At 49.7% G+C, this 25354-nt stretch overlaps 1 protein-coding gene across 1 annotated transcript; it reads left to right on the forward strand.

The window, feature by feature from the left end:
- Positions 1-1602: 1602 nt before the first annotated feature.
- On the forward strand, positions 1603-13316 carry TRIM63 (tripartite motif containing 63). The gene is made up of 9 exons (XM_032415033.1): positions 1603-1953; positions 2810-2982; positions 5984-6152; positions 6918-7013; positions 8204-8437; positions 9211-9233; positions 9571-9695; positions 11705-11808; positions 13278-13316. Exons 1-9 carry the CDS (start codon positions 1795-1797, stop codon positions 13314-13316), a joined length of 1122 nt encoding a protein of 373 aa, XP_032270924.1. The 5' UTR covers positions 1603-1794.
- The last annotated feature ends 12038 nt before the right edge of the window (positions 13317-25354 follow it).

The raw sequence follows: 25354 nt of genomic DNA on the forward strand, positions 1-25354 counted from the left end.
CTCTCTAAAAATAAATAAATAAATCTTTATTTAAAAAAAAAAAAGGAGCTTGGGCTCCTGAGTCAAGCAAGGCTGGGTTCATGTCCTAGAGCCATTTCTTGCAAGCTGTGTTACTTCATGCCAGTTATTTTATGCTCTGTACTGGAGTTTCCTCATCTGTGGAATGGGGATAGAACAGTTCTTACGTTGTTGGCTGCTGCGGTGATAAAATGAAATAACTCGTACGAAGCGCTTAGCACAGTGCCTGGCACTGGGTAAGTGCTCAGCAAAAACTAGCCATTAACATTTTGGTGGGGACCACCCTCTCCTTAAAGTTCCCCAGCCTCATGGGGCACCTGGCTGGCTCAGTTGGAAGAGCGTGCGACTCTTGATCTCGGGGTTGTGAGTTTGAGCCCCACAATGGGTGTAGAGGTTACCTAAAAATAAAATCTTAAAAAAAAAAAAAATTCCCCAGCCTCTTGTCCTCTGGGCCTTCTCCTCTTTCTGTGACTAGTTTTTGCTCCCATTTCCTCCCCTCACCCCTTACTCACTAGGTCTTGTCTCAGGGCTTTAACTATCATCTCTTCTTCAGGCTGAGGTGATCTAACCTCCTCTCCTACAGCTCTTCTTTCGTGAGACCCTGGACACTCTTGTATGTTCCACAGTCTCTTAGGCTCATCCTTGAGGCCTGCTGTCACTGCTCCCACTCTTGCCCCAGCACCTGACAGTGGCTGGACCCTATAACCTTTTGCATGAGGTTCTACCTTAAAAATAGCCATCAGAACTACTCTAGTGACTTCCACCTGCCAACACAGAAGATGTCCAGAAGAACATAGAGAAACATTTAAATTTGTGCAGAGAGCAGAGGGGAACATCTGGAAAACCTCTAAGTGTCCAGATAGGGCTTCATGGCACCCCATAAGAGCTATTTCTGTCTGCCTCCCTCCCTGGGCTGTGAGCTTCTCAGGGCAGGGAAAAGGATTCCTCCCTTACCGGTCCCCCTGGTGCCTGACGTGTGGTTAGTACTCAGAGAAATGTCCAATGAATGAAAAAGATTCCTGGCTCTGCCACTGGCTTTCTAAGTGACTTTGAATAAGGTCCTTTCCTTCTCTGGACCTCAGGGTCAAAATCTATAAAACAAGGACTATGTCTCAAGGAAGCCCTTTCAACGTTAGAGTGAACTTAGTGGCCAGTGGATGCAGGGGGGATGGGCTAGCTGGGGTGGGGTCTCAAGGTCTCTAGCAATATTCTGTGCTCAGGGACGGGCTCAGAGAGAGGGGTTGCCCTGACCCATCTTCTTGGGAGCTACTCGGTACTCTAGAGGAGGGGGTTTAGGTCAGCGAGGGATCACGGCCTATTAATCCTGCAAATCCTACTGGCCCACTCTTGTGTCCCCTTGCTGGCTTACCAGCCTGGTATGGGAGACTAGTTTCTGGAGGAAACTCGGGTACCCTGTCCTCCCCCCCACGCCTGCCCACGAACAGGCTGTTCTTGTTTACGACCCTCCTCCCGGGAGAACAGCAATTGCTCATCCCTACATGTGATTTGAGAGGGCCGGTCTTTCAGGCCTGGAGGAAACTCAAGCCCCAGCCAGCCACTTGGCATCGGAATGTTCAGCTGGTCCCCTCCTGGGGCTCATGTGACCAGGACCCAGCTATAAATATCAGAGGGGCCTCAGACCAAGACAGAATTCGGGCACCAGGAGAAGACAAAGAGGCTGGGTGGGTATTTTGTGACAAAGGCAAGACCCCAGGTCTACGTAGAGCGAGGCAGGTGAAGGAGGCAGCCAGGTGAACCCCCATACCTCCTGACAATATGGATTATAAATCAAGCCTGATCCAGGATGGGAACCCCATGGAGAACCTGGAGAAGCAGCTGATCTGTCCTATCTGCCTGGAGATGTTTACCAAGCCGGTGGTCATCTTGCCTTGTCAGCACAACCTCTGCCGGAAGTGTGCCAATGACATCTTCCAGGTCAGTGCTGGGCAGCGCCGGGTCCTGGGCCCCAGGCGGCCGCTGAGTATTCCTGCGGTGAAAGCCATTTTCTCTTAGTCCAGGACTTCTAAACCAGAGCTGGCTTTCTCCCGTCCAGAGCGAAGCCCCAGCAGAGGCTTCTGGGCTGAAGGGGGCTGGGCGGCGGCGGCGGCTCTGGCTGCCCCATTCCTCCTCCAGGACGCCTGTTTCCCGTTCCCACCCTGCCCACAGCTCCCCCACAGCTCCCCCACCGCTGCCCTGAGCCCGCAGTCGACTCTCCAATCAGGAGTCAAATGCCTCAGGCGATAAGTGGGAGAGGCAGGCGGAGAGGAGAGAGAAACCAGACCCCTGGGGCTGGAGCCAGCTCCCTGGTGGCAGGGGGCCCAGAGCTTTAGGAAGAGGAGGGTGGCCAGGAGACACTGGGCAGAAGGGGCATCTTCCCTCTAATATGGGGCTGGAGGGGATCCATCTCCTTAACAAAGGAATGGGAGGAGTGTCTTGGCAGGGAGGCAGGACTCAAGGTTCCCAGAAGCACTTTACAAAATGTTGTCTCACAATTTTATCTTTGAATTAGCAGCCCTCTGAGCTAGGTCTAATGATAATGCCTGTTGAGTGAATGGGTTGGAGGCTTGGGGCGACAAGGTCATTCAGAGGATAACCGTGACTTGAACCTAGGTCTGCTGACTCCCAAACTTGCTTAGGTGTTTCTCAGGGGCTCCCCGTTATAAGTGGGCTCGCTCTCATCTCAGGATGGGGAGCTCCAGGTCAAATGGTTTGACATGAATGGTTGGGGGAAGCAGGAAGAAGGACAATTGGAGATTGTCCCAGGCCTCACCTCTGCCCTTGCCACCTGCAGGCCGCAAATCCCTTCTGGACTAACCGGGTTGGCTCCGTGTCCATGTCTGGAGGCCGTTTCCGCTGCCCCTCCTGCCGTCACGAGGTGATCATGGATCGTCACGGAGTGTACGGCCTGCAGAGGAATCTGCTGGTGGAGAACATCATTGATATCTACAAGCAGGAGTGCTCCAGGTCAGTCCGCCCAGCTGTCAGGAGCCCCTCCTTCCTCCCCAGCCGGTCTGGGCCTGGCTCTCCCAGGCTCCTTCCCATCTGCCGGGGATCCAGTGGCCTGGCTGCAAGAGCTACACTCCCCAGTCCAGAGAGCCATCTCTCTCTTCCTCCGGCAGAGCAGAGGCTCATCTCTATCCCCCAACACGGGCTCTTGGGGTCACTCAGTGAACGGGAAGAGCCCACACATTAGGTTGCCCTCTTAGGAGAGACTGAGACAGGAACCAGGGGAAGGGCGAGATGTGACAGGGAGAGGGATGCACTGGGACCAGCTAAGTGGCCGTGACAAGCAGAGAAAAACGCCCAGAGAGAACACAGCCGGTCTCTCTATAGTGAAGGTAACAGCTGTCATCACGGGCCCTGGGGAAGCTTCCTCCTGCTGATCCACAGCAATCCTGTGGACCAGGCACGAATTTCATCATCCCCATTTCACGGATGAGGAAGCTGAGGCTCAAAGAGGTGACGTCAATTGCCCAAGCTTTCCCAGCCGGGAAGAGAAATGGCCGAGAACAGCCTCAGAGATCTGGCCCCAAGCCTCCCTGTTTGTGAAATAGCAGCTCTGTCCTGGGTAGAATTTGTGGGATCGGAGTTTGTGCAGTGTGTGGCCTCAACCCGGGGAGAGACACGGCCATCAGGGGGCTCTTTACTAATCCGGGCAAGACTTCCAGGCTCCTGCCCTCAGGCCCTTTGGTCCCAAACTGTCACCCAGTGCTGCCTGCAGGCCGTGTCCTGCCCAAGCACAGGGGACAGACCAGTCTTAGGGAGAAAAAGCCCTCACCGGGCGAACCGTTGGCGAGTCCGACTGTCACTAAGGCACGGTGGGAACTTGGGTGAGTCTTTGGCCTTCATTCTCCCTGTCTGCAGAAGAGGATGGTAAGGTTTGTTATTGTGACTCTCAAATAGGGTTTTGATGGGAAATGTTAAATGTATCAGATATTTATGGAGAACCTCCTGTGTCTCAGCGCCGTACTAAGCATTTTCCGTGCATGACCCCTGTTTAATTCTCACGGTAATCCATTCGGCATTCTTACCCTCATTTTCCAGTGAGGAAATGGAGGCTCAGAGAGGGTCAGAGGTTTGCCCAGGGCTACTCAGCAAGCGGTGAAGCAGGGAGGGAGCCTGTCTAACTACTCCACGGCGAACGTTCCGAACTGGTATTACCTCTGTGTTGCTGGAGTTCAAACTACAAAAGGGCAGATAGAGTGCTGATCATTCTTTTTTTTTTTTTTTAAGATTTTATTTATTTATTTGACAGAGAGAGACACAGCGAGAGAGGGAACACAAGCAGGGGGAGTGGGAGAGGGAGAAGCAGGCTTCCCGCTGAGCAGAGAGCCCGATGCGGGGCTCGATCCCAGGACCCTGGGATCATGACCTGAGCCGAAGGCGGACGCCCAACAACTGAGCCACCCAGGCACCCTGATCATTCTCATAATAATAAAATCAATATGGCCCCTAAGTATGGCAGCCCCCTGCCCTGAAGTGTCGACCTATGAAGAGCATGTTATGTCGGAACCCTTCGGGGCCTTTCCTCATAGTCCAGTGGCAGGGAGAGCTGCCCTTTTTGGAGGGTCTGCTCTGTGCTAGGCTCTGCATACATCCCAGTAGCTCTGGGATAAAACCAAGGCTCAGAGAGGTGAAATCACTTGCCCAAGGTCACAGAATGAGTGAGGGGCAGAACAGTCTGGATTTGAACCCAGGTGCTGATGCCTGGGCTTGGGAGAATGGGCATCGGGGATGGCAGTGGGCACGGGCACCGGACCCTCAGGATCTTACCTCACCTCTGCAGCTACTGCCATTCCGGAGCTCCCCTCCCCGGGCGGGGGTAGAACCAGGTGGCAAAGGGAGACCCCTTGCCAGCAGGGGGGGCCCTGGGCTCAAAGACGAAAGAAAGATAAGTCTGGAAAGGGACTATTTAAGAACCTGGGGAGGTAATAATGCCTGGGGTGTGACCAATTGTGCAAGGCTGTTCAGAGGTGAGGCGTTGACGTGGACAGGGGACAGTCACCATCTGACATTTGTGAGATGCTTGCTGGGTTAGGGGCTGGGAAAGCAGCAGCGGTGTAGACATGGGGCTGGCTCTAAACGAGTGTATGGAGAGGGAGGACTTAGCCCCCCAAAACTGAGCCTCAGATAGGAAGTAACTGATGCCCCGAGAGAAACAAATAACATACCAGAGTCCCTAAGTAGAGAACGTGACCGAGGGAGAAAAGCATTCTAAGAATGTGTGTTTGGGAAGGAAAAAAAAACCTTCTGGACTTTAAGTCAAAGCTTAGGCTGAGCTGTTAGCCATCCCTGGGCTGCCCGGGTTCTGGTCGTGTGACTTGGGGCCCACACATTTCTTCCTTCTCGGAGCCTGGGGCCGCTCTCACGGCGTGCTTACTGATGTATTCTCTCCACCTGCCCTGAATCACCACCTCCTCCCTGCCACGCATACACAGCAGAGATGAGAAGAACCGGCAAGTTTCCCTGTTTCGATGGCGGTTACAGTCTGGTGGATTAAATATAGAACTCAGTGAGGCCATGAGTATAAACCGCTTTGCTCAGAGTCCGGCCTGCAGTAACCAAGCGCTACGGGGACTATAATTAGCGCAAGTGCACTCTTGCCCCCCCTGCCCTGACTTGATGGGTGGCCTTGGGCAAGTCAATTCACCTTTCTGGGGTGCAGTTTCCTCTTCTCAAAAAGTCTCCCGTCCCGACCCTGGGATTCTATAAGCTTTCCCATGTTCGGCACTGGTGGGGCCTAAGGCCAACTCCGTCACTGGCCTTGGAGTCCGAGGATATGAGGACAGCCGTGGCATCGCTGGCTTTCCTGCTTCTGGGTCTCCAGAAAATGAAAAGGACTGGGGAAGCCAGTCACTGAGGGCTCAGGTCCTAGATCTGGGGTGGCACCCTGGAGCTGGGGAGGAGACAGGGACTCTGGACCGCCCCCCACCCCGGTCTGATTTGCGATTCTTCTCCACTGCAGTCGGCCCCTGCAGAAGGGCAGCCACCCCATGTGCAAGGAGCACGAAGATGAGAAAATCAACATCTACTGCCTCACGTGTGAGATGCCCACGTGCTCCATGTGCAAGGTGTTTGGGGCTCACCAGGCCTGTGAGGTGGCCCCGCTGCAGAGCGTCTTCCAGGGACAGAAGGTACTGACCAGTGCCACCTCTACCCCCAGCCTGGGCCTGTGGGGCACGGCCAGATGATTCAGGATGTGGATTTGATCCCTGTCCCTCTGCTGAGCCGGCCTTTCAGGAATAGTCCCTCTGGAGGGACTTCCCAGGCCGCAGCGGGAGGTGGCTGAGCTCATGGGTTATACTTAGAGCCACTTGAGAGCACCTGGGTGTGGCCACAGGGGAGAGAACAGACCCCTGGATCAGGCCACCAGGGTCCTCTCAGGCCACGACTTCTAAATCCCAGCGTGCTTTGGGCCCCAGATACCTCTTCCTGTGCTGATTACCTCTCCTGCGGCAGAAAGTGGCCGAGAACCTTCCCCCGGGGCCCCCAGGCCTGTGGGAGTCCCATCATCCTGCCCATGCAGTAAGCTGCAGCCCCTCTTTCGGTACACTTTTTCCCTGCCTCCCACTCTTCTCTTGATCTCTCTCTTCTAGAACTCTCCAACTCTATTTCTTTTCTGCATCCCTTCTTTCCTAGAAACAAACCCCTCCTCTGACAGTACGTTGCTGTTGTATTTTGCTCATGTCTGCTTTTCTGGGCCTCATTTGTAATATCAGGGATGCAGTATCTCTCTGCTGTTCTCTGCTCTGGACCTGAGGAGCACCTCAGAAAGAGGCTCTTTCTAGCAGAGAGGGGAAGGAGGGTGCCACTCCCGAGAAGACAGGCCCTGAGACTATTTCTGTTTCTCCTCTCCTGATCCACCCTCCCACCCCCACCCCTCCACCCCCGCCATCTAGACTGAGCTAAGTAACTGTATCTCCATGCTGGTGGCGGGGAACGACCGTGTGCAGACCATCATCACTCAGCTGGAGGACTCCTGTCGAGTGACCAAGGTGAGGGGGAAAAGAGCTCTGTCTGGGGTCCGAAGTCTCTCAGTGCAGCCTGGTCTCTGGGGTGAAGGCTCACCTGGGGGTTGTAGCTACTGGTTGGGGCCTGGAGGCTGGGGTGTTCAAGCGGGGATGGTGGAGTGCGGACCAACTAATCCATTCATCCACTCATTCACCAAATGCTTCTGAAACACAGCTGTGTGTCAAGCCCCGTCAAAGGCTCTGGCGATGGGGTGGTGACCAAGACAGACCTGATCCCTGACTTCAGGGAGCATCCCAGCAATAATTCTCAGTATTTCTTCAGCACTAGTAGTTTTCAGAGCATTGTCTTCAGTGTGTGGTAGACTAAAGCTTTTCAAACTTTAAAGTGCATTCAGATCACCCTGGGATCCTGTTAAAATTCAAGTTCTGATTCAGTAGGTCTGGAGGGAGGCATAAGGTTCTGCATTTCTTTCTAACAAACTCCCGGGATTTGCCCAGCTTGCCGGTCCAGGGCCCACACTGTGAGTAGAAAGACTGTAGAGGCAGAAGGAAACTTTTCTATCTCTGCAAGAGCATCCATGATTTTCCATCTCCACTTGGGGTGGGGCCTGGAGATGAGATTGGGGGGAAAGGATCATCATACTCCCGGTGGATAAAGAGTTGTGTGAAGGATGGTTTCAAAGGAAGGAGGGATGCATAGTTACTACTCATGAGATGCCACCAGTCTGATGAGATACTATTATTATGCCTATTCTATAGGTAAGGAAACTGAGATGTAGCATCTCTGTTGGAGAGAAGGGGCCTCAACGAGGAAGCCAGTGGAGGAGGGGCTGTTTTTCCACCCCTGCTAGGACCAACTGAGGCAGAGCTTCCTGAATCCAATCTTGATCCTAAAATGGGGGCCGGGGGGAGGGACAGAGTGACTTGGGAGCACACAGGGGGCCCAGAATCGATCATCCCATCTGACCCTGGAGTCTCTAATTTTGAGGAAGGGGCTAGCTTTCTCCATGACACCAGCCTCCAAACGTTACTGGTCTGCTAAGTGGCTATGAGACCTCGGCAAGTGTTTTCTTTTTGCTAAGCCTTCATCTTGTCTTCTGTAAAATGGAGGTGTAGTAAGATCGCTTCCAGCTTCAGACCTGTGATTCCTAGCACACCCAGGGATATAGGGAGAAGGACCCCACAGGGTGTGACTCTTTGATTTCTGTCCCCAGGAGAACAGTCACCAGGTGAAGGAAGAGCTGAGCCAGAAGTTTGATGTACTGTATGCCATTTTGGACGAGAAAAAGAGTGAGCTGCTGCAGCGGATCACACGAGAGCAGGAGGAGAAGCTCAGCTTCATCGAGGCCCTCATCCTGCAGTACCGGGAACAACTGGACAAGTCCACTAAGCTGGTGGAGACGGCCATCCAGTCCCTGGACGAGCCTGGCGGGGCCATCTTCCTCATGGTGAGCAGGACGAGGAGGCTGTGGACGGTCACTTCAACTCACCGGCTCTGACTAAAGTGCAAGTCATGCTCCATCGCTGGTCACCCATGTGCCCCTGGGCAAGCCATTTAAAGCTCTAAGCCTCAGTGTCCTCATCTGTAAAATGGGCATGCAATGATTACTCCCTTCTTTCCTCTTAACTGATTTTGTGAGGATCAAATAAGAGATGTTTGTGAAATGGCATTGTAAGGTGCAAAATACAGTGTCCACATAGAGACTATTCACCGAGCACATTCTATAGGTCAGCCACAGAGGCAGAGACAACAGAGATGAATGAGACACAGCCCTGCCCTAGAAAAGCTTGTTGGGGCGGGGGGCGGGGGGTGGGTACATAAAAGGATCAACGATAAGATTTCACAGCTCAATAAAAATTTCCTAAGCATATACTGTGGACCAGGCTTTGGGCTAGACACTGGGTATAAAAAGGTGATTAGGGTATGATTCTCATCTTGGAGATTTGGGGGTTTAAGAGTGTTTAGAATGATACCCGGAAAATCCAAGCATCCTGCCATGACAATGGAAGAAGGGTCCTAGAGTGATGCCCAAAACCCGTGCAGTCCATGAACAGAAGGAAGAGACCCAAGTGCTGTTCAACTCAGGGCAGGGAGCAGGTCCCAACGAGGCTAGGGAATGGCACCAAGGCCCATCTGTGCCACCATCACTGGTTTTGCCGATTTCTTGGGGCCACTTCTTCTGCACTGCTAACCCTTTGCTCTCTCTCTTTCTCCCCACAGAGTGCTAAGCAACTCATCAAAAGGTCAGTGTCTCTCCAGGACTATGATCCAAGGCCCCAGCTCCCACCAGGGCCTCTGATCTCTGTCCGGTGCGCCTCCCCCTTTGCATTAGGTTGGCTGGGAGGGTCTTAGCCCAGGCTAGCTTTCCTGGCCTTTGCATCCCCTGCCTTCTTGGCCCCCCCATTCTGCTTGTGACTGGAGAGACAATACCCCACCCTCCAGGGGAGCATCTAGGGTGCAAGGCATGGGCGTGGGCACACATACGTGCACTGATGTGAATTGGAGCTAAGACACCCCCTTCTTTCACTGAGGACCAGAAATCTCATCCTGCCCCCCTCTTTCTCTCTTTCTCCCCCACAGCATTGTGGAAGCTTCCAAGGGTTGCCAGCTGGGGAAGACAGAACAGGGCTTTGAAAACATGGACTACTTTACTTTGGACTTAGAGCACATAGCGGACGCCCTGAGGGCCATCGACTTTGGGACAGGTAAAGGAGGTGGTGGTGGCATACGTCTGTTTCCCTGCCTCAGCCCTGGCAATCTGCTTCCCTGCCGCCGAGCCCCACCTGGAGGCAGGTACACTAGCAAACAGCCAGACTCATATAGGCAACTTCTGCATGAGCCCAGAGCCCGCACAGTACCTGGCACATAATTGTTGCTCAGTAGATTATGTATGGATCCACTGCAGGGAGGCACGGGGCAACAGAGCATATGGCAACTGGAGTCAGGCAGATTGAGTTCAAATATTGGCTCTACCACTTGTTATCTGTGTGACCCTTGGTGAGCCCCTCTCCCTCTCTGAGCTGCATTTTCTTTTTCTTTTGTAATTTTTATTTATTTTAAGTAATCTCTACACCCAACATGGGGCTCGAACTCATGACCCTGAGATCGAGAGTCGCATGCTCCTCTGCCTGAGTCAGCCAGGCACCCCTGCACTGCATTTTCTACCTTTAAAAATTAGAGGTGGTCCTATTAATAATGACCACATCATGGTGCTCTGGCAACAAGTAAGAGAGCGATGCAGAGGAGTTTGTCAGGTACTAGACAATAACTAGCTATTGCCTCAGGCTGGTCTTAGCTTCAGCTTCTGAATGATGCCATCTCTGATACTCGGGCACCTTAATTTACCTGTATCATGTCCTCATTTCTGTTTCTAATTACTCTATCATAGAGTACCTATAATAATTATCACAACACAACCGTAACAATAATAAGGGAAAAGTAATAAGGGGAAATGAGGAAACCAGATGAAGAGCAAAGATTTAATAATTTGCTCGAGGGCACACGGTTGCAAGGTAGCTATTTAGCAACAGAGAAAGAGAGAGCAGATCCAGTTTTGCTAAGTGTTGTGTTGCTTTGAGAGGAGATGCTCCGAGGACCAGCTGAGAAAGACAGAACTGGCACGTCTTGTGTTGTGTCCCACAAGCTTTCAGAATCTGGTGTTGAAGCTATGCTCAGAGCTCCAAAATACCCCGCTCGTTATATTCTGTCATTTAACTTCATGAGGTAGTTTCTATCGTCGTCTCCATTTTGTAGTTACGGAAGTAAAGCCAAGAGAGGGTCAGTAATTTGCTGGAGGCCACACAGCTAGTAAGTAGCCCACGCGGACCCCACCAAGGGCCCCATCCAGCGTTGGGTATAATTGTGATAATAAACAACAACAACAAAAAGCCCTGGGTTATGCACAGGTCCCAGCTATGTAGCTGGAAATTGGGCTGACATTTTGGAGGCATGAACTCTTTCAAACCTCTCCCTACACACTCTTGACAAATACCCTGGCTCTCTGGTGACCCCCTCAGGGGCCCAAAGCATTAAGGAAGAGGCTTGGGAGAGGGTGGGGGGTGGTGGAGAACAGACAAGTTCCCTGTTAGTGGAGCTTGAAGGCGATGTCCCAGGATGGGAAGGTGAGGACACAGGTCGCCGTCTGTCTGGGGCTCAGCTTCAGAGAGCTATCGAGGAGATGGCCCCAGGAGCGGCCCCCACCCCACAGCCACCCCTTTGTAGGCTGTGGAATGAGGAAAACTGGACAAGGAGTGCTAGGCAAGCAGATTTCAAAGGCTCAGCAAATTCCTTCAAGACAAGGACTCTGATCCCTGAGAACCAGGGAGTCCTTTCTCCCCAGGTGATGTGTCTCTGCCTAATGGGGGACATGCGGCAGCACCAGGTGTGCTTTCCCCAAAGTCCCCTCTGGTCACTGGCAAGTCAAGTGATAGGAACTGCTGTTGCTACTAGAACAAATGGGTGTGTTGAACCTCCCTCCCTTGGAGGGGTGTGGGAAGGAAGGAGGAGGCCAGGGGGAGGAGGGAGAGGGCCTCTGTGCAGCTTAGGTATGGCAAGCTCGTCACCTCCCGGGCCGCAGATGTCACCACATGGCCGTGTAGTCCCAACTGGGTGTGGGAAGGCATTTGGATAAGTGCTGTCTCCAGCCTGGTGCCCCTTGGAGCAGCTCCTCTGAGGAACTGGCCCCATCCTAACACAGTTGTTCTTTGTCACACAGATGAGGAAGAGGAAGAGTTCATTGAAGAAGAAGAAGATCAGGAAGAGGAAGAGTCCACAGAGAGAAAGGCAGAAGGTAAGAAATTCATCTACCTTCATTCGTCTGTTCGTTCGTTCAGTCATTCAACAACATGAAATCCTGACTGTGGGCAAAGTCCTGTGCTGGACTGTGGGGATGATGCCGATCTGTGGTGATGGTCCTAATATGTGTTTTATACCTTTTGAAGGTAAAGTCCTGTTCCCTTTATCTTTAGAGAAAACAAAACAAAACAAAACCCAAACTATTCATAATAAAAAGCTCTCATTTTATATCTAAATGACCTTCCTGAGTGGCAAGCAAAATACAGTATAACAGACATAAAAGACAAGGGACTTAGGAGCCAGGCTTGGCCGACTGAGAACTTTTGTTTGGCCAACACAACGTTTAAAATTTTTGAAATTAGCTGCCAACATTTTAAAAATTAGGAGATGGGGGGGCAGGTTTTTTGTTTTTTTTAAGAGAGGAAAAGAGAGAGAGAGAGAATCCCAAGCAGGCTCCAGGCCCCGTCTCACGACCCTGAGATCACAACCTGAGCCAAGATCAAGAGTTGGAGGCTTGGGGCACCTGGGTGGCTCAGTTGGTTAAGCGACTGCCTTCAGCTCGGGTCATGATCCTGGAGTCTCGAGATCGAGTCCCACATCAGGCTCCCTGCTGGACAGGGAGTCTGCTTCTCCCTCTGACCCTCCCCCCTCTCCTGTGCTCTCTCTCTCTCATTCTCTCTCTCAAATAAATAAATAAAATCTTTAAAAAAAAAAAAAAAGAGTTGGAGGCTTAACCGGCTGCACCACCCAGGCGCCCCTGGTTTTTTGTTTTTTTTTAAAGGAAATTTCAACTAAGAATCTGGATTTCCACCTTCTTGTGAAAATCTGGGAAGAACTAACAATGCTTGCACCCCTCCCTAATCCCAGAGAGCTGGCGCCGGGCAGGGGCCGCCCCCCTCTGCCAGTTTGCTCCGCCCACCGCTGTCAGCCTGCCGGCTTTACTCAGTCCCGGCCTCCGCGGGCCCCTGGGGGCATCTGATCACCCACGTGCCCTTGGGCAAGTCATTTAGAAAACTCTCTGAGCTGCAGAGCCTGGTTAAGAGCCTGGGTTCTGAATCGCAGCTTTCCCACAGACGAATGGTATAATCTTGGGCTGTTCACAACTTTTCTGAGTCTGGGGCTGCTCATCTGTCCATGGGGGCATGATATTACTGACCTCAAAGGATTCTAGGGAAGAGTAAATGAGATCATCATTTAACACAGCAGCTCATAGAAAGGACGTGTTTGCTAATCAGCACATGTTTGCTAATATCATTTTTCAAGCCAAGTTACTATTGGAACTAAATTCCAATCCAGTTGAAAAATACAGGATACTTTTTCGGAGTTTTGTGTTGGATGTGCAATCCATGGTGTTGTGACAACTAAATTCTAGAGGCCAGGCAGGAACTGGAGTCTGATAATTTTGTCACTGGGGCTTGGTAAGCCCTGGATTCCACTCCTGCCCTCCCCCCGGGCCCTGTCTCACCTTGTGTTTCTTTGTCTTTTTCTTGCAGGACGACAGTAAGGAGGTGGATGAGGGAGAGACCTTCTGAATGCAGAGAGACTGGGGAGGGTGGGGATGGGCCCAGCTGCCTTGATGACAGGCCCAGGGTGGGAGGGGTCGGGGCCCCAGGAGGGGCAATGGGAAGGCGTGTCTTCTCTCTGCTCAGAGAGCAGGGACTAGTAGTAGGACCCCCACTGCTGTGTCCAGCAGCCACTGAACCAGAATTGGAAACATGCTTGAAACAACCACACAGGACACTTTTCTACGTTGGTGCAAAATGGAATATTTTGTACATTTTTTAAATGTGATTTTTTTTGTATATACTTGTATATGTATGCCAATTGGTGCTTTTTGTAAAGGAACTTTTGTATGATAATGCCTGGTCATTGGGTGACCGGCTGGTGTTAGAAAGAGGGGAGGGAAGCCAGGCTGACAAAGCTGCCCTCTTCCTTTCCCGGGAGGGAGAGCTGGGTAGCACTGACAGGCCTAGAAAGTACTGTACTGTGTCAAGCCCATCCCTGACATAGTGGATGGCAACTGAGTTTGTGTTACATGTTGTTTCAATAAATGCACAGCGCTCTCTTTCTGTTATTACCAAAAGAGCTGGGGTTTCATTCAGCCTGTTGTTTTGGAGAGAAGAGCTCAGCATGGGGCGGGGTGGGGGTGGGGGACATGACCGGGGGAGGCCAGGACAGAGGGCCTGACCGGATGTGTGCTGCAGGCTCCGTCTGTTTCCATCCCATCAAAGAAGAAATTCTTTAAACTAGCATTTCCCAATGGGATCGCCGTGGAAAACTGGCCCTGAGAGGGGGTCCCCAAGAAGCTGGTTCAATGCCTTATTCTCTGGTTCTCCAGAACACTGAGACTGAAGCAAAGCCTCAATGCTGAAGCCTCGGTGCGACCCCAGGGCAGCCAGAGTGAAGGGAAGTGGCAGCGGGATAGGAAAGGAGTGAAGCACATGCGATGTGGGGCATTACTGAGCTGGCGGCGGCTTCACCAAGAGCCTCCCCCGCCCCGCGGCTCGCTGAGTCACGTGAGATGTTTCTAGCAGGTCATAAAGAACACAGCACGGCTCAAAGCAGTGCATCAGAGGGAAGGGGGGAGGGGATTTCGTCTCTGTCTCAGGATCGAAGTCGGCCTCCCAGAGTGTTAATTCCCTTGCACCTGCCAGGTGGCACCACCTGACCCCTTGGGGCAGCTGCAGGGGGAGAGGGGGGAGGCTCGAAGGCCCACCTGACTGCAGGCGGTGGAGGGAGCAGAGCTCCGGGGCCCAGTTAGGTTGGACGTGGGTGCTGGAGCTTTTGCTGCTACCACCAAAGGGGGCGCGACAGTGGCTCGGCGGGAGCCCAGACTTAATGCAGGGAACGCCAAGTCAGCCGCCAGAGCTAGGGGATGGATGAGGCCACGACCAAGGCCGAAGTAGCATCCAGGGTCTCCGTGAACAAGGAGCCAAGGGGCCAGCAGAGAGGTGAGGCTGAGCGGACCCGAGGAGGCACATTACTGGGTCTGAGACACTGCAACTTACGCATTTGAGGAACATCGCAGTCTGCCCCACATTTCTGACATTCAGCAAGGTAAGGGCTCTGAGCAGTCCTGCCATAAAGAAACCTGTTTAACCTTAGACAATGATCGGAACATCTAGTTCATGGTGTTTGAAATGCTGCCTCTTGATATTTCCTGCTGGATTGAGTATTTAACCCAGCATTTCCCAGCTTACTCGTTCATGAGACATCGTCCAGAACTAGTGTCCTATGGAGCTCCCTTTATGAAAGTGCTTTCAACCCATCACGCCTCTGCCCATTTTCACTTCTGGGAGTTTTTCCAAGGCTACCTCAGTCCCTAACTTTGAATTTTCTTTTTTTTTTTTTTTTTAAAGATTCTATTTATTTATTTGACAGAGAGAGACACAGCGAGAGAGGGAACACAAGCAGGGGGAGTGGGAGAAGGAGAAGCAGGCTTCCCACAGAGCAGGGAGCCTGATGTGGGGCTCCATCCCAAGACCCTGGGATCATGACCTGAGCCGAAGGCAGATGCTTAACGACTGAGCCACCCAGGCGCCCCTGAATACAGACTCTTAACTGACTAAACCACCCAGGCACCCTGAGCATGCTACTCTTGATCTCAGGGTTGTGAGTTCAAGCCCCACGTTGGGCACGGAGCTTACTTAAAAAAAAAAAAAATTCACCTGCAGCAGAACAACGGAGCTAGAAGTTTACTGAATACTGAATACAAGGGAGCAGAGGTGAGGCTGTCTGCAAGGGGGCAGTGGGTGGTAGCTGTTTATAAAGGGGGAGATGAGGATGTGGTGATGTATGGAATCTTCCCCCTTTTTGGTAGCTGTGTCTCGTTGTAAGTAGCCCATTGGCTAGTTCGGGCCTGTGGATATTTTGAGGTGGGTCGCCTGATGGGCCTGTCTGTACTCAGCCAGGTGGTTGCTGTGAGCCCTTTCTACATTCCATCGCTCAAGCCTGTTTGCCTAAAAGTGGCCTCTACCTCCACCCCCCACCCCGACAGATGGACAATGACAAATCTTTGGCATTTGGGTGGACGTCTCATCTTCAGTAGCTTCTTCCTGCTGAATGAGGGGCATAGAGATGTCCTTACCTAAACTTGTCAGTCCATCAGGGGTTCTGTGCAGTTATATACCAGAGCATGGTATTATATTAATGTGCTGATAGGCGATTTGAGTGAAATTCCTTGGCGGCCGGGTCCATGAGATTTGGGGAGGGGACCCTCCTATGGTATGGGTTGGAATCCCTGTTGAGCCATCAACGGGAGAATTGTTGGATTCTAGAAGAGACAAATTTAACAAAGAGATTAAAGAGAGGGGGACCAATAATTAGGAGTAGGGGTATTGAGGCCAGGGGTCCTAAGAAGGGAAGGAGTTAGGATAGTCATGAGGAGGTTTCTTTCCAGGAAAACCATCCTCGCGTTGCATGGTCCCAGAAGGAGGAAACCAAAAGAAGGTTATGATGAGAAAGACAAAGCTTAGCCCCCAAAGGGCTGAGGACTGTATTGTGAGAGCAGGACATCAAGGCGGGGGGACAGCTCCAGGTAAGTTATGATTTCTGACCAAGTAAATTTGGGAGAGGTCACCCTGAGGGAAAAAGGTCAAGAATAAAGTCTTGGAATTGGAAAGGAGAAATGGTGAGAGTTTCAGGAGGAAAGTATTTAGGAAGTTTTCTAAGACAATATCATAGAATGATTGAATGGAAGAGAGTAGGGATTAGCAATGGGCCGGATTCATGGGTCTCTAAGCCTCTAGGTATGTCGTTTGAATAACAGGTGTAGATCTCCAACAGCGTACTTAGAGGAGGGCTCCTTATCCGGGGCTGGAGCAGTCTTGATTCTGGAAAGATGGATCCACGGGGAGAAGCCGTGACGTTTTTCCGCTATTAGAGTGGTCAAGTGAACTTGATGGGGCCAGGCCCAGACAGGTTCAAGTGGCTTTTTGTCCTGCAAAGAGTGTTAAGGTATGTACAGTCAATCCCTGGAAGTAAGTTTTGGATGTATGTTACCTGAGAAAGAGGGGTCAGGTTTTGGAGTGTACTGGTTTTGATGGTCATTAATGGCAGAGACAGTTTGCCCTAGGGATATAACATACTGTGTAATTAGAATAACAAAAAGAAAAAGAAGCCCAAATAAGAGTCCTTTGATAGTTGAGAAAAATCTTCCTCCAGTCCAGTAATTTAACCAATCATTAAAGGAGAGAGAGATTTTTTTTTTTTTTAAAGATTTTATTTATTTATTTGACAGAGAGAGAGACAGCGAGAGAGGGAACACAAGCAGGGGGAGTGGGAGAGGGAGAAGCAGGCTTCCCGCCGAGCAGGGAGCCCGATGCGGGGCTCGATCCCAGGACCCTGGGATCATGACCTGAGCTGAAGGCAGACGCTTAACGACTGAGCCACCCAGGCGCCCCGAGAGAGATCTTTTAAAGCACCAATTTGAGTATTTTTTTTTTAAAGATTTTTATTTATTTGACAAAGAGAGAGATAGAGAGAGCAAGAACACAAGCAGGGGCAGAGGCAGAAGGAGAAGCAGGCTTCCCGCTGAGCAGGGAGCCCGATGCAGGGCTCGATCCCAGGACCCTGGGATCATGACCTGAGCCGAAGGCAGACACTTAACATCTGAGCCACCCAGGCGCCCCCCAATTTGAGCCACACAGAATTGGTCAAGGTGCTATTTGAGTTATACAATTGTTGGGGAATCCATTCCATTTTCCAGTTGTTCAAATAATCATATGTCCATGGGGTCCTGTTATTATCCCCACAGGATAACAAGCACAAAGGTTGTCTATACATGAGCTATTGTGGCAATTTCTCTGAAGTTTACCTCAAGTTGTCTAGCTCAGGCAAACAACAAACATTCAAAGACAAGCAGAACTAGAATTTAACATCCACAAAGGTGTGTTATGGAATCATAATTTTTCTCTCTGAAATCACCCTTATTTCCAGAGATAAGCAAATCAAGAATAACTCATTTGAAAAACAAGTCCAATTTTAACAAACTTGACCTAATCATTTACAGAAGCTTAGCAAGAATAGTGATTGATCATTTAGATCTTTTAAAATTTGCTTTGCTGGAACTCTTTATAAGGAATCTCAGTTGAACTTTTAGTAGCCTCTCTAGGCCAGAAGCCAAGACCAAATACTTGCCATCAGTCATGCTTGCAATACCTGTGGATTTGGGCAAATTCCTCTTCTCGAGGTCCCCAAAATATCCTGAGGTTCCTGCACCTACCAGAAAGTGACATTCTTTACTCACCTGTTAAGGTTTCTGAGAACCCTGTAAGCAGGTATCAGGTCAAATTTTCAAGGGGTTTTATTGGCTTCATGTTTCATAAAGTCAGCCTTACTTCCTTAGAGCTGTCTGGTGATATCTGAGTCTATTCAGGTCTCTCTCAAAAATGACACTCCAGTTAACGCCTTTGTAAAATAACCAATGTTCCCAATGGTGTCCTGTTACAAGGAGAACAGATTTTTATTGAACTTAGGAAAATAACTATGATTGCCATGAACGAAAGAATACTCACTGAGACTTTTTGAATTTCAGAAGGTTCAGATAGAGAAGTTAAATGCTTCAGGGCACCCGGTGGCTCAGTCGGTTGAGCTTCTGACTCTTGATTTCAGCTCAGGTCATGATCTTGGGGACGTGAGATCGAGCCCTGCATCAGATCAGGTCTGCTTATGATTCTCTCCCTCTGCCCCCCACCCCCTGCTTGCATGTGTGCGTGTGTGTGTGTATGCGTGCATGTGCACTTTCTCTATCTAAAAAAACAAACAAAATTTAAATATCTTAGGAGAAAGTTTCCTTAATCTGGAAGAGCAAACATTAGAGAGCCAGCAATGTTTTTTTTTTTTTTTTTCAAGATCTTATTTATTTGAGAGAGAGGGAGAGAGCATGAGCAGGGGGAGGGGCAGAGGGAGAGGGAGACAAGCTGACTGCACTGAGCAGGGAGCCCTACTCAGGGGCTCAATCCCAGGACCCTGGGATCATGACCTGAGCCGAAGGCAGACACTTAACCCTACTGAGCCACCCAGGTGCCCCAAGAGAGCCAGCAATATTTTAATTTTTTTTAAAAGATTTTATTTATTTATTTGACAGAGAGAGACACAGCGAGAGAGGGAACACAAGCAGGGGGAGTGGGAGAGGGAGAAGCAGGCTTCCCGCTGAGCAGAGAGCCTGATGTGGGGCTCGATCCCAGGACCCTGGGCTCATGACCTGAGCCAAAGGCAGATGCTTAATGACTGAGCCACCCAGGCGCCTCCGAGCCAGCAATATTTTAAAGAGGAGTCACAAAAACTATAATCATTTTCCTCAGTTCATTTAGTTCTATGTTACTAATTTTTGTTCAGTTTGAATGCAGCTTTTTAGTTCTGGAAATTCTTACCCATTTCAATTTTATGATCTTAAAGATATCAAATACCTGTATTTGTCAAAAGCCCTTTTTATGAATCTCCTTGAAGATGAAACACATTTCGCAAAAGCATCAGAACAATAACTATAAATGACAAAGAACTCAGAAATGGACATTGTTAATGATCTGATATGAGAGTTCATTATGATGCAATTGACGAGGAAATTCAGTTATTTCTGTGACACATCAAATCTCAGTGAAGTTTGTTAAAAACTTTAGAAAGTTTCAAAGCACCTGCCTAAATAGGATTTCAGATCATCAAAACCTGCTAGAGACAAAACATAGAAACTGGTTTTTCTGGGCAGACAAAGGAAAGAAAAAACAACTTTGTTTACATTTTCTTATCAAGAACAGACCAACAATCCAAGAAAACTTAGTCTCTTTAAAAGAGAGAAAGCAGAATTTCAATCTTATACCAGTGTACTTTTAAAATTCATTCATTTCGGGGCGCCTGGGTGGCTCAGTCGTTAAGCGTCTGCCTTCGGCTCAGGTAATGATCCTGGGGTCTTGGGATCAAGCCCCCCATTGGGCTCCCTGCTCCGTGGGAAGCCTGCTTCTCCCTCTCCCACTCCCCCTGCTTGTGTTCCCTCTCTCGCTGTGTCTCTCTCTGTCTAATAAGTAAATAAAATCTTTAAAAAAATAAAATAAAATTCATTCATTTCAATCTTAGTTTGTCCTGACCACACATAAAATTCCTTTCCAAAGATTTCCCTTCATAAACCTTCCACAACTTTCTTTTGCATTCAGATTTTGTCCCAAGACATTTCTCTCCAAACAACCAGTTTCATTTTAGGACAAAATTACTTTCTTTTTTCCTTCAACAAAAATGTATTTCTGTTCCCTACATCTTTCTTACACATCTCTTACTTTCCTGCTTACAGAGTTGCTTCCCTTATTTCCATCAGTCTTAATTACATTTAGCAGAATTTTGAACTGTTAGGATCCTTAGTCTCCAGCGAAAGCTAAGTAGTAGCCAATTGTGAACTGCTACACCAGAATTCTTTAGATGGCAAATTTATGAATCAATTAAGCACAAAGCCTGTTCTTCAAATATCCTTAGTTCCTCTGCAATAAGAAGTCAAAACCACAAACCTACATTCAGTAATCAATGCTTTAGCACTCCATTCTATTTGGAAAAGACCTAGATGTCCGATGAATTCAATCCAATGTATCATCCAATCAAAACTTTAAAGTTTCAGGTTACCAAAGACTATCTTAACAATTACCCATGAAAACTTTGAGACAGAAAAATTAACCATCATTTTAAGTCATCATTTTGCTGACAAATCGCAACAGAGATAACAAGCTTATTTGACCTTCAGCAAAACTTGGTAGGATAAAAGTTCCAATTAATTTAAATACCGACTTATGTTCCATTTGGGTTCACTTAAAAGTCCATCAATTTGTTCCCCAGTATCGGTTTTTTTTTTTTTAAGATTTTATTTATTTATTTGAGAGAGAGAATGAGAGAGAGAGAGAGAGCATGGGGGGGGGAGGGTCAGAGAGCGAAGCAGGCTCCCCGCTGAGCAGGGAGCCCGATGCGGGACTCGATCCTGGGACTCCAGGATCATGACCTGAGCCGAAGGCAGTGGGTCAACCAACTGAGCCACCCAGGCGCCCTCCCATTGCCAGTTTTTAACTGGGGCACTGGTGGGGAAATCTGAAGTGGGCGGTGTGGGTAAGTCTGAGGGGGTGCTCTTCCCTCCTTGAAGCAAGGGTAGAAGGAGGAGCCAATGGACGGTGTAGGAACCAGTTATGCAAGCTGCGCCCAACGTAGTGCTGAAACAGGAGGATAGGGAGGTAGAAGAGATGAAGTGCTGCCAGAGGGCAGAAAAAGAGGGTTCCTGGTTCTAAAGCCTACCGGTTCGGACAGATGAGCAAACGCCATGTTTTTTCACCAACAAGAGGGAATAGGCAGTCCCTGTCAGGCCAGAGAAGACAGGAAGCATCCCTGAAACAAAAGGAGTTTTGGCAGCTGCTTGGGAATATTCCTTAAAGTCCCTGTTCGGAGGTAGACTAACCATAGTTGGCTCCAATTATTATAGCCATTAACCCAGGAAGTGAATGAGGGAGAAGCCCCCACAGACAGCAAGAGGAACCTGGGTCTACTGGGAGGAGGAACAGTGAGAAGAGTCAGCATCCAATATGTCAGGAGGTGGCTGGTTAGCAGTCAAACACGTTCTGTAAGAGGCTCTTAGGTCAAGGTCCTGATTTAGGGCTATGAAACCCAGCAAGACCTATATGGGACTTCCCACCATTTAAGTTCAGCAAAGGAGGTCAAGCTGGAAAATAGTATTATAAGAAAGAGGTCCGTGGGAGGGTCATATCTCTTGATCTGGGAGTTTGTCAAATTTGTTCCAGCTTTTAAGAACACAGCCCAAGGGTGAGTCCAGAGGAAGAGAGGGGGGTCCCATTGTGAGAAAGACTGGTTGCCGATCCCCGAAGGGGTGCCCTCGCCAAAGAGAATGGAGATCCCACTCGTGGTCACCATTTCATTCAGGAGCTCTGCTGAGCTGAGAATGGACCAGACCTATATGAGGCAACCGATCCTCCCGGTTGGTGGTGTCCTACCACAGAAAGGGGTAGCGGTAAATGGCATGGCACTTCCTGTGGCTGTGTCCCCTGGCAGCAGGTAGAGCCTCATGCTGTTTGGCCAGACCGGGTGGGAAAAAGGAGGGGGAGGACTGACCACTCAGATGCGTGGGAACACGTTTGCCCACTGATCAAGATGGCGGCTGGGCCCTAGCAAACAGAGAGAAAGGGGCAGAGGCTGAAAGAGGTGAGGTGGCCTAGAGCCAGCCAGCATCAGGAAAGGGTCCCAACCAAGTCCCTAACTTGGGGGGGTTCTCTGGGGGAGCAGCCAATTGTGCTGGACTTTGGGAGCGGACCTCGGGAGGGAGTGAGAAAGCAGAGGAAAGGGGTCCTTCCTCACAGGCCCAACAGTCTGACCTGTTCGACCTCAGACCTTCAGACCACGCCAGGGAGCCGTCCTGGCCGCAGGCCTTCAGTTATCTGGGAGGTACCAGGGTTAGACTGAAGCGGGCCTGAAAAGAGAAAGGAGAGGGAGAGAAGGGTCTCTCCCAAGGGCAGAAGGGGCAATCTCTCATGCTTCAGGGCACGGGTGGTCCAGCTGGTTCCCCCTCAGGGCTTTGGATCTCCGTAAGCAGGAACTTCGGAAACAAGTTCAGTTCCCCAAGGAGTGCTAGAGTTGGTCTACCGAGGGAAAGTCCTGAGAGATTCCCGGAGAATCCGGGGAGAGTCCCAGACCGGCAAAGGCTCCTCATGCAGGGTTCCCCCAGATGTGTGTTGGGTGGGGAGGCCACCAAGTCTCCCCAAATGGGCCACCAAATGTGGTATCTAAACGGGATGTCTCTCCTGATCAGATGAGAGTCCCCAAATTTGGGGCGACTGATGGGGGGGTAGCTGGTGGCACAGGCGATGACAAGAATTCACCTGCAGCAGAACAAAGGAGATGGAAGTTTGCTGAATACTGAATACAAGGGAGCAGAGGTGAGGCTGTCTGCAAGGGGGCAGTGGGTGGCAGCTGTTTATAAAGGGGGAGATGAGGATGTGGTGATGTATGGAATCTTCCCCCTTTTTGGTAGCTGTGTCTCGTTGTAAGTAGCCCATTGGCTAGTTCAGGCCTATGGACATTTTGAGGTGGGTCGCCTGATGGGCCTGTCTGTATTCAGCCAGGGGGTTGCTGCGAGCCCTTTCTACATTCCATCGCTCAAGCCTGTTTGCCTAAAAGCAGCCTCTACACAAATTGTGTAACATATTACACACAAGTAAACAAAACAAGCTGTAGAGTTTAAGAAACTGCTGCGTAAAAAAAAGAAAGAAAGAAAGAAACTGCTGCATAATGAAGTTCTGTGTTGCTACTGTGCAAAGGCAAGAAAAAGAACACTGCCAGCCCCTGGAAGCCCCATGTGACCCCCTCCTGGGAGGTAGCCATTATCGTGTCCCTTTTTGATAATCACACACTTGCTTTTCTTTATAGTCCTGAAGTATCTTCCTATAGAAGACCGAAGGCATTTGCAGCCAGAAAGAGAGAGGTGTTCATCATTTTGAAATCACAAGAGTATTACAACCTGTCCACATTCTGCCTCCAGATTTCTTCTGCGGGTTGCTGATAACATAAGAAACAGGCCTATCAGTCCACTATCTTGTCACTTATCACAGAGAAGAGGGAAGGCAGTCAAAGCTAGTCAAGTTTTAATTCCGGGGAGGTATGTCTTGATTGCAAATGGGAGGATCTCTACTTTGCCACACAAAGGGCTCTGCTTGTCCTCGCAAACCGAACACTTAAGGGTAGTATGGAGGGTTCTTGATCAAAAACTTAAAAGATCACGCTGTAGGGAGGAAAGCTTCAAAGGGGTTATTCCAATGAATCCTCAATATGGTTTCATAGCCTGCTGCATTAGAATCACCAGAAAAGGTTTATTTTTCCCTAAACCTCTAATTCAGGAAAATTTCAAACATATGGAAAGGTAAAGGGAATAGTATAATGTACCCATCAGTCAGTTTCAACAGGTTTTGACACATTTGTTTCTTCTCTATCATTCCCCAGTCCCAGCACTGGGATTATTCGGGGACAAATCCCAGATATCATATCATTTTATCCTTCAACACTTTAGATAAAGTACTCTTATTTTTAAAAAAGGTATATTTATTTATTTGAGAGAGAGCATGCGCTGGAGTGGGAGGAGGGGCAAAGGGAGAGGGGGAGAGGGAATCTCAAGCAGACCATGCTGAGCGTGGAGCCCAACACCGGGCCGGATCCTACAACCTTGAGATCATGACCCCAGCAGAAATCAAGAGTCAGATGCTTAGTAGACCGAGCCACCCAGGCGCCCCTGGAAACTATATTTTTAAAATAAAATTCCTCAGGGGGCGCCTGGGTGGCTCAGTCGTTAAGCGTCTGCCTTCGGCTCAGGTCATGATCCCAGGGTCCTGGGATCGAGCCCCGCATCGGGCTCCCTGCTCGGCGGGAAGCCTGCTTCTCCCTCTCCCACCCCCCCTGCTTGTGTTCCCTCTCTCGCTGTGTCTCTCTGTCAAATAAATAAAATCTTTCAAAAAAAAAAAAAATTGCTCAGGTTGAGGTCTGAGAACTGCTAGGTCATTCCTATAGACCTTCTGGCAATCTCGGGAGCCAGGTATATAATAATATAAATGGACCTAGCGCTTTTTCACTATATCAAAGTCTTGACTGGTCAAACTCTTGCAAATCAATTAAAGTGCATCTTGGAAAGTATTAATTTAAAGGAAATCTGACAAATTTTTTTTTTTATAAAATGAATATATACATCTGAATCCAATTTGTAAATCTGCATTTATCGAGAATTTACAATGTGCCCTGCATCGAAGGAAACGAGGGACATAAAAATATGCTTTTTAAAGCATAAACATTTTTCCATCAAATAAGTTATAAGATTCTTTTTTAAAAAAGATTTTATTTATTTATTTGCGAGACAGAGTGCGTAAGGGGGGGGAGCAGAGGGAGAGGGACAAACAGACCCCTCAATGGGACGCTGGATCCCAGGACCCTGGGATCATGACCCCAGCCGAAGTCAGATCCTTAACCGACTGAGCTACCCAGGCACCCCATGTTATAAGATTCTGATTGAGTTGGTTTGATGCAGCGTTTTGGGAACCTGCATTTTAACACCTTTTCCAGGTACTGCTGGATCTACTGGTTCTTAGACTATACCAGGAAAAGCACAAAGCTTAAGGTAAACGTTTTTCACACCTAGTGTCCAGAGGGGGTGGAAAGGCACTCAGTGGGTACCCAGTCTAGGTAGGCATGGTGCTGTCACCCTCCCTCCTTGCACTGGTCTCCAAATAAAATGACTCTTGTCCGGGAGAGACTGAAGGAACCCTCTTGATCCCCAGTGGTGTGGGCAAGTGGCTTGCACCTGAGACACTTGTCTATGTGAAGGGACATAGCCAGGCCATGGTCCCCTAGACCAAGGGCATTGGGGATGATGGAGCGACTGGGCAGAGAGGTCAGCAGTCCAAAGTTCTTTCTATATAATGGGCCCCTATCAGGGTCCATCCATAAGGCTAGACCATAAGGTCCTGACACCCCCCACCCCCTGCCCGGGAACGGAACCGCTGTGAGAAGACGCAGCTTAAAGTGGGTGGGGCACCAAGCCAACACAGACAGGCCA

Source organism: Phoca vitulina, unplaced genomic scaffold, assembly GCF_004348235.1.
Source record: "Phoca vitulina isolate PV1807 unplaced genomic scaffold, GSC_HSeal_1.0 scaffold2, whole genome shotgun sequence".
Taxonomy (NCBI): Eukaryota; Metazoa; Chordata; class Mammalia; order Carnivora; family Phocidae; genus Phoca; species Phoca vitulina.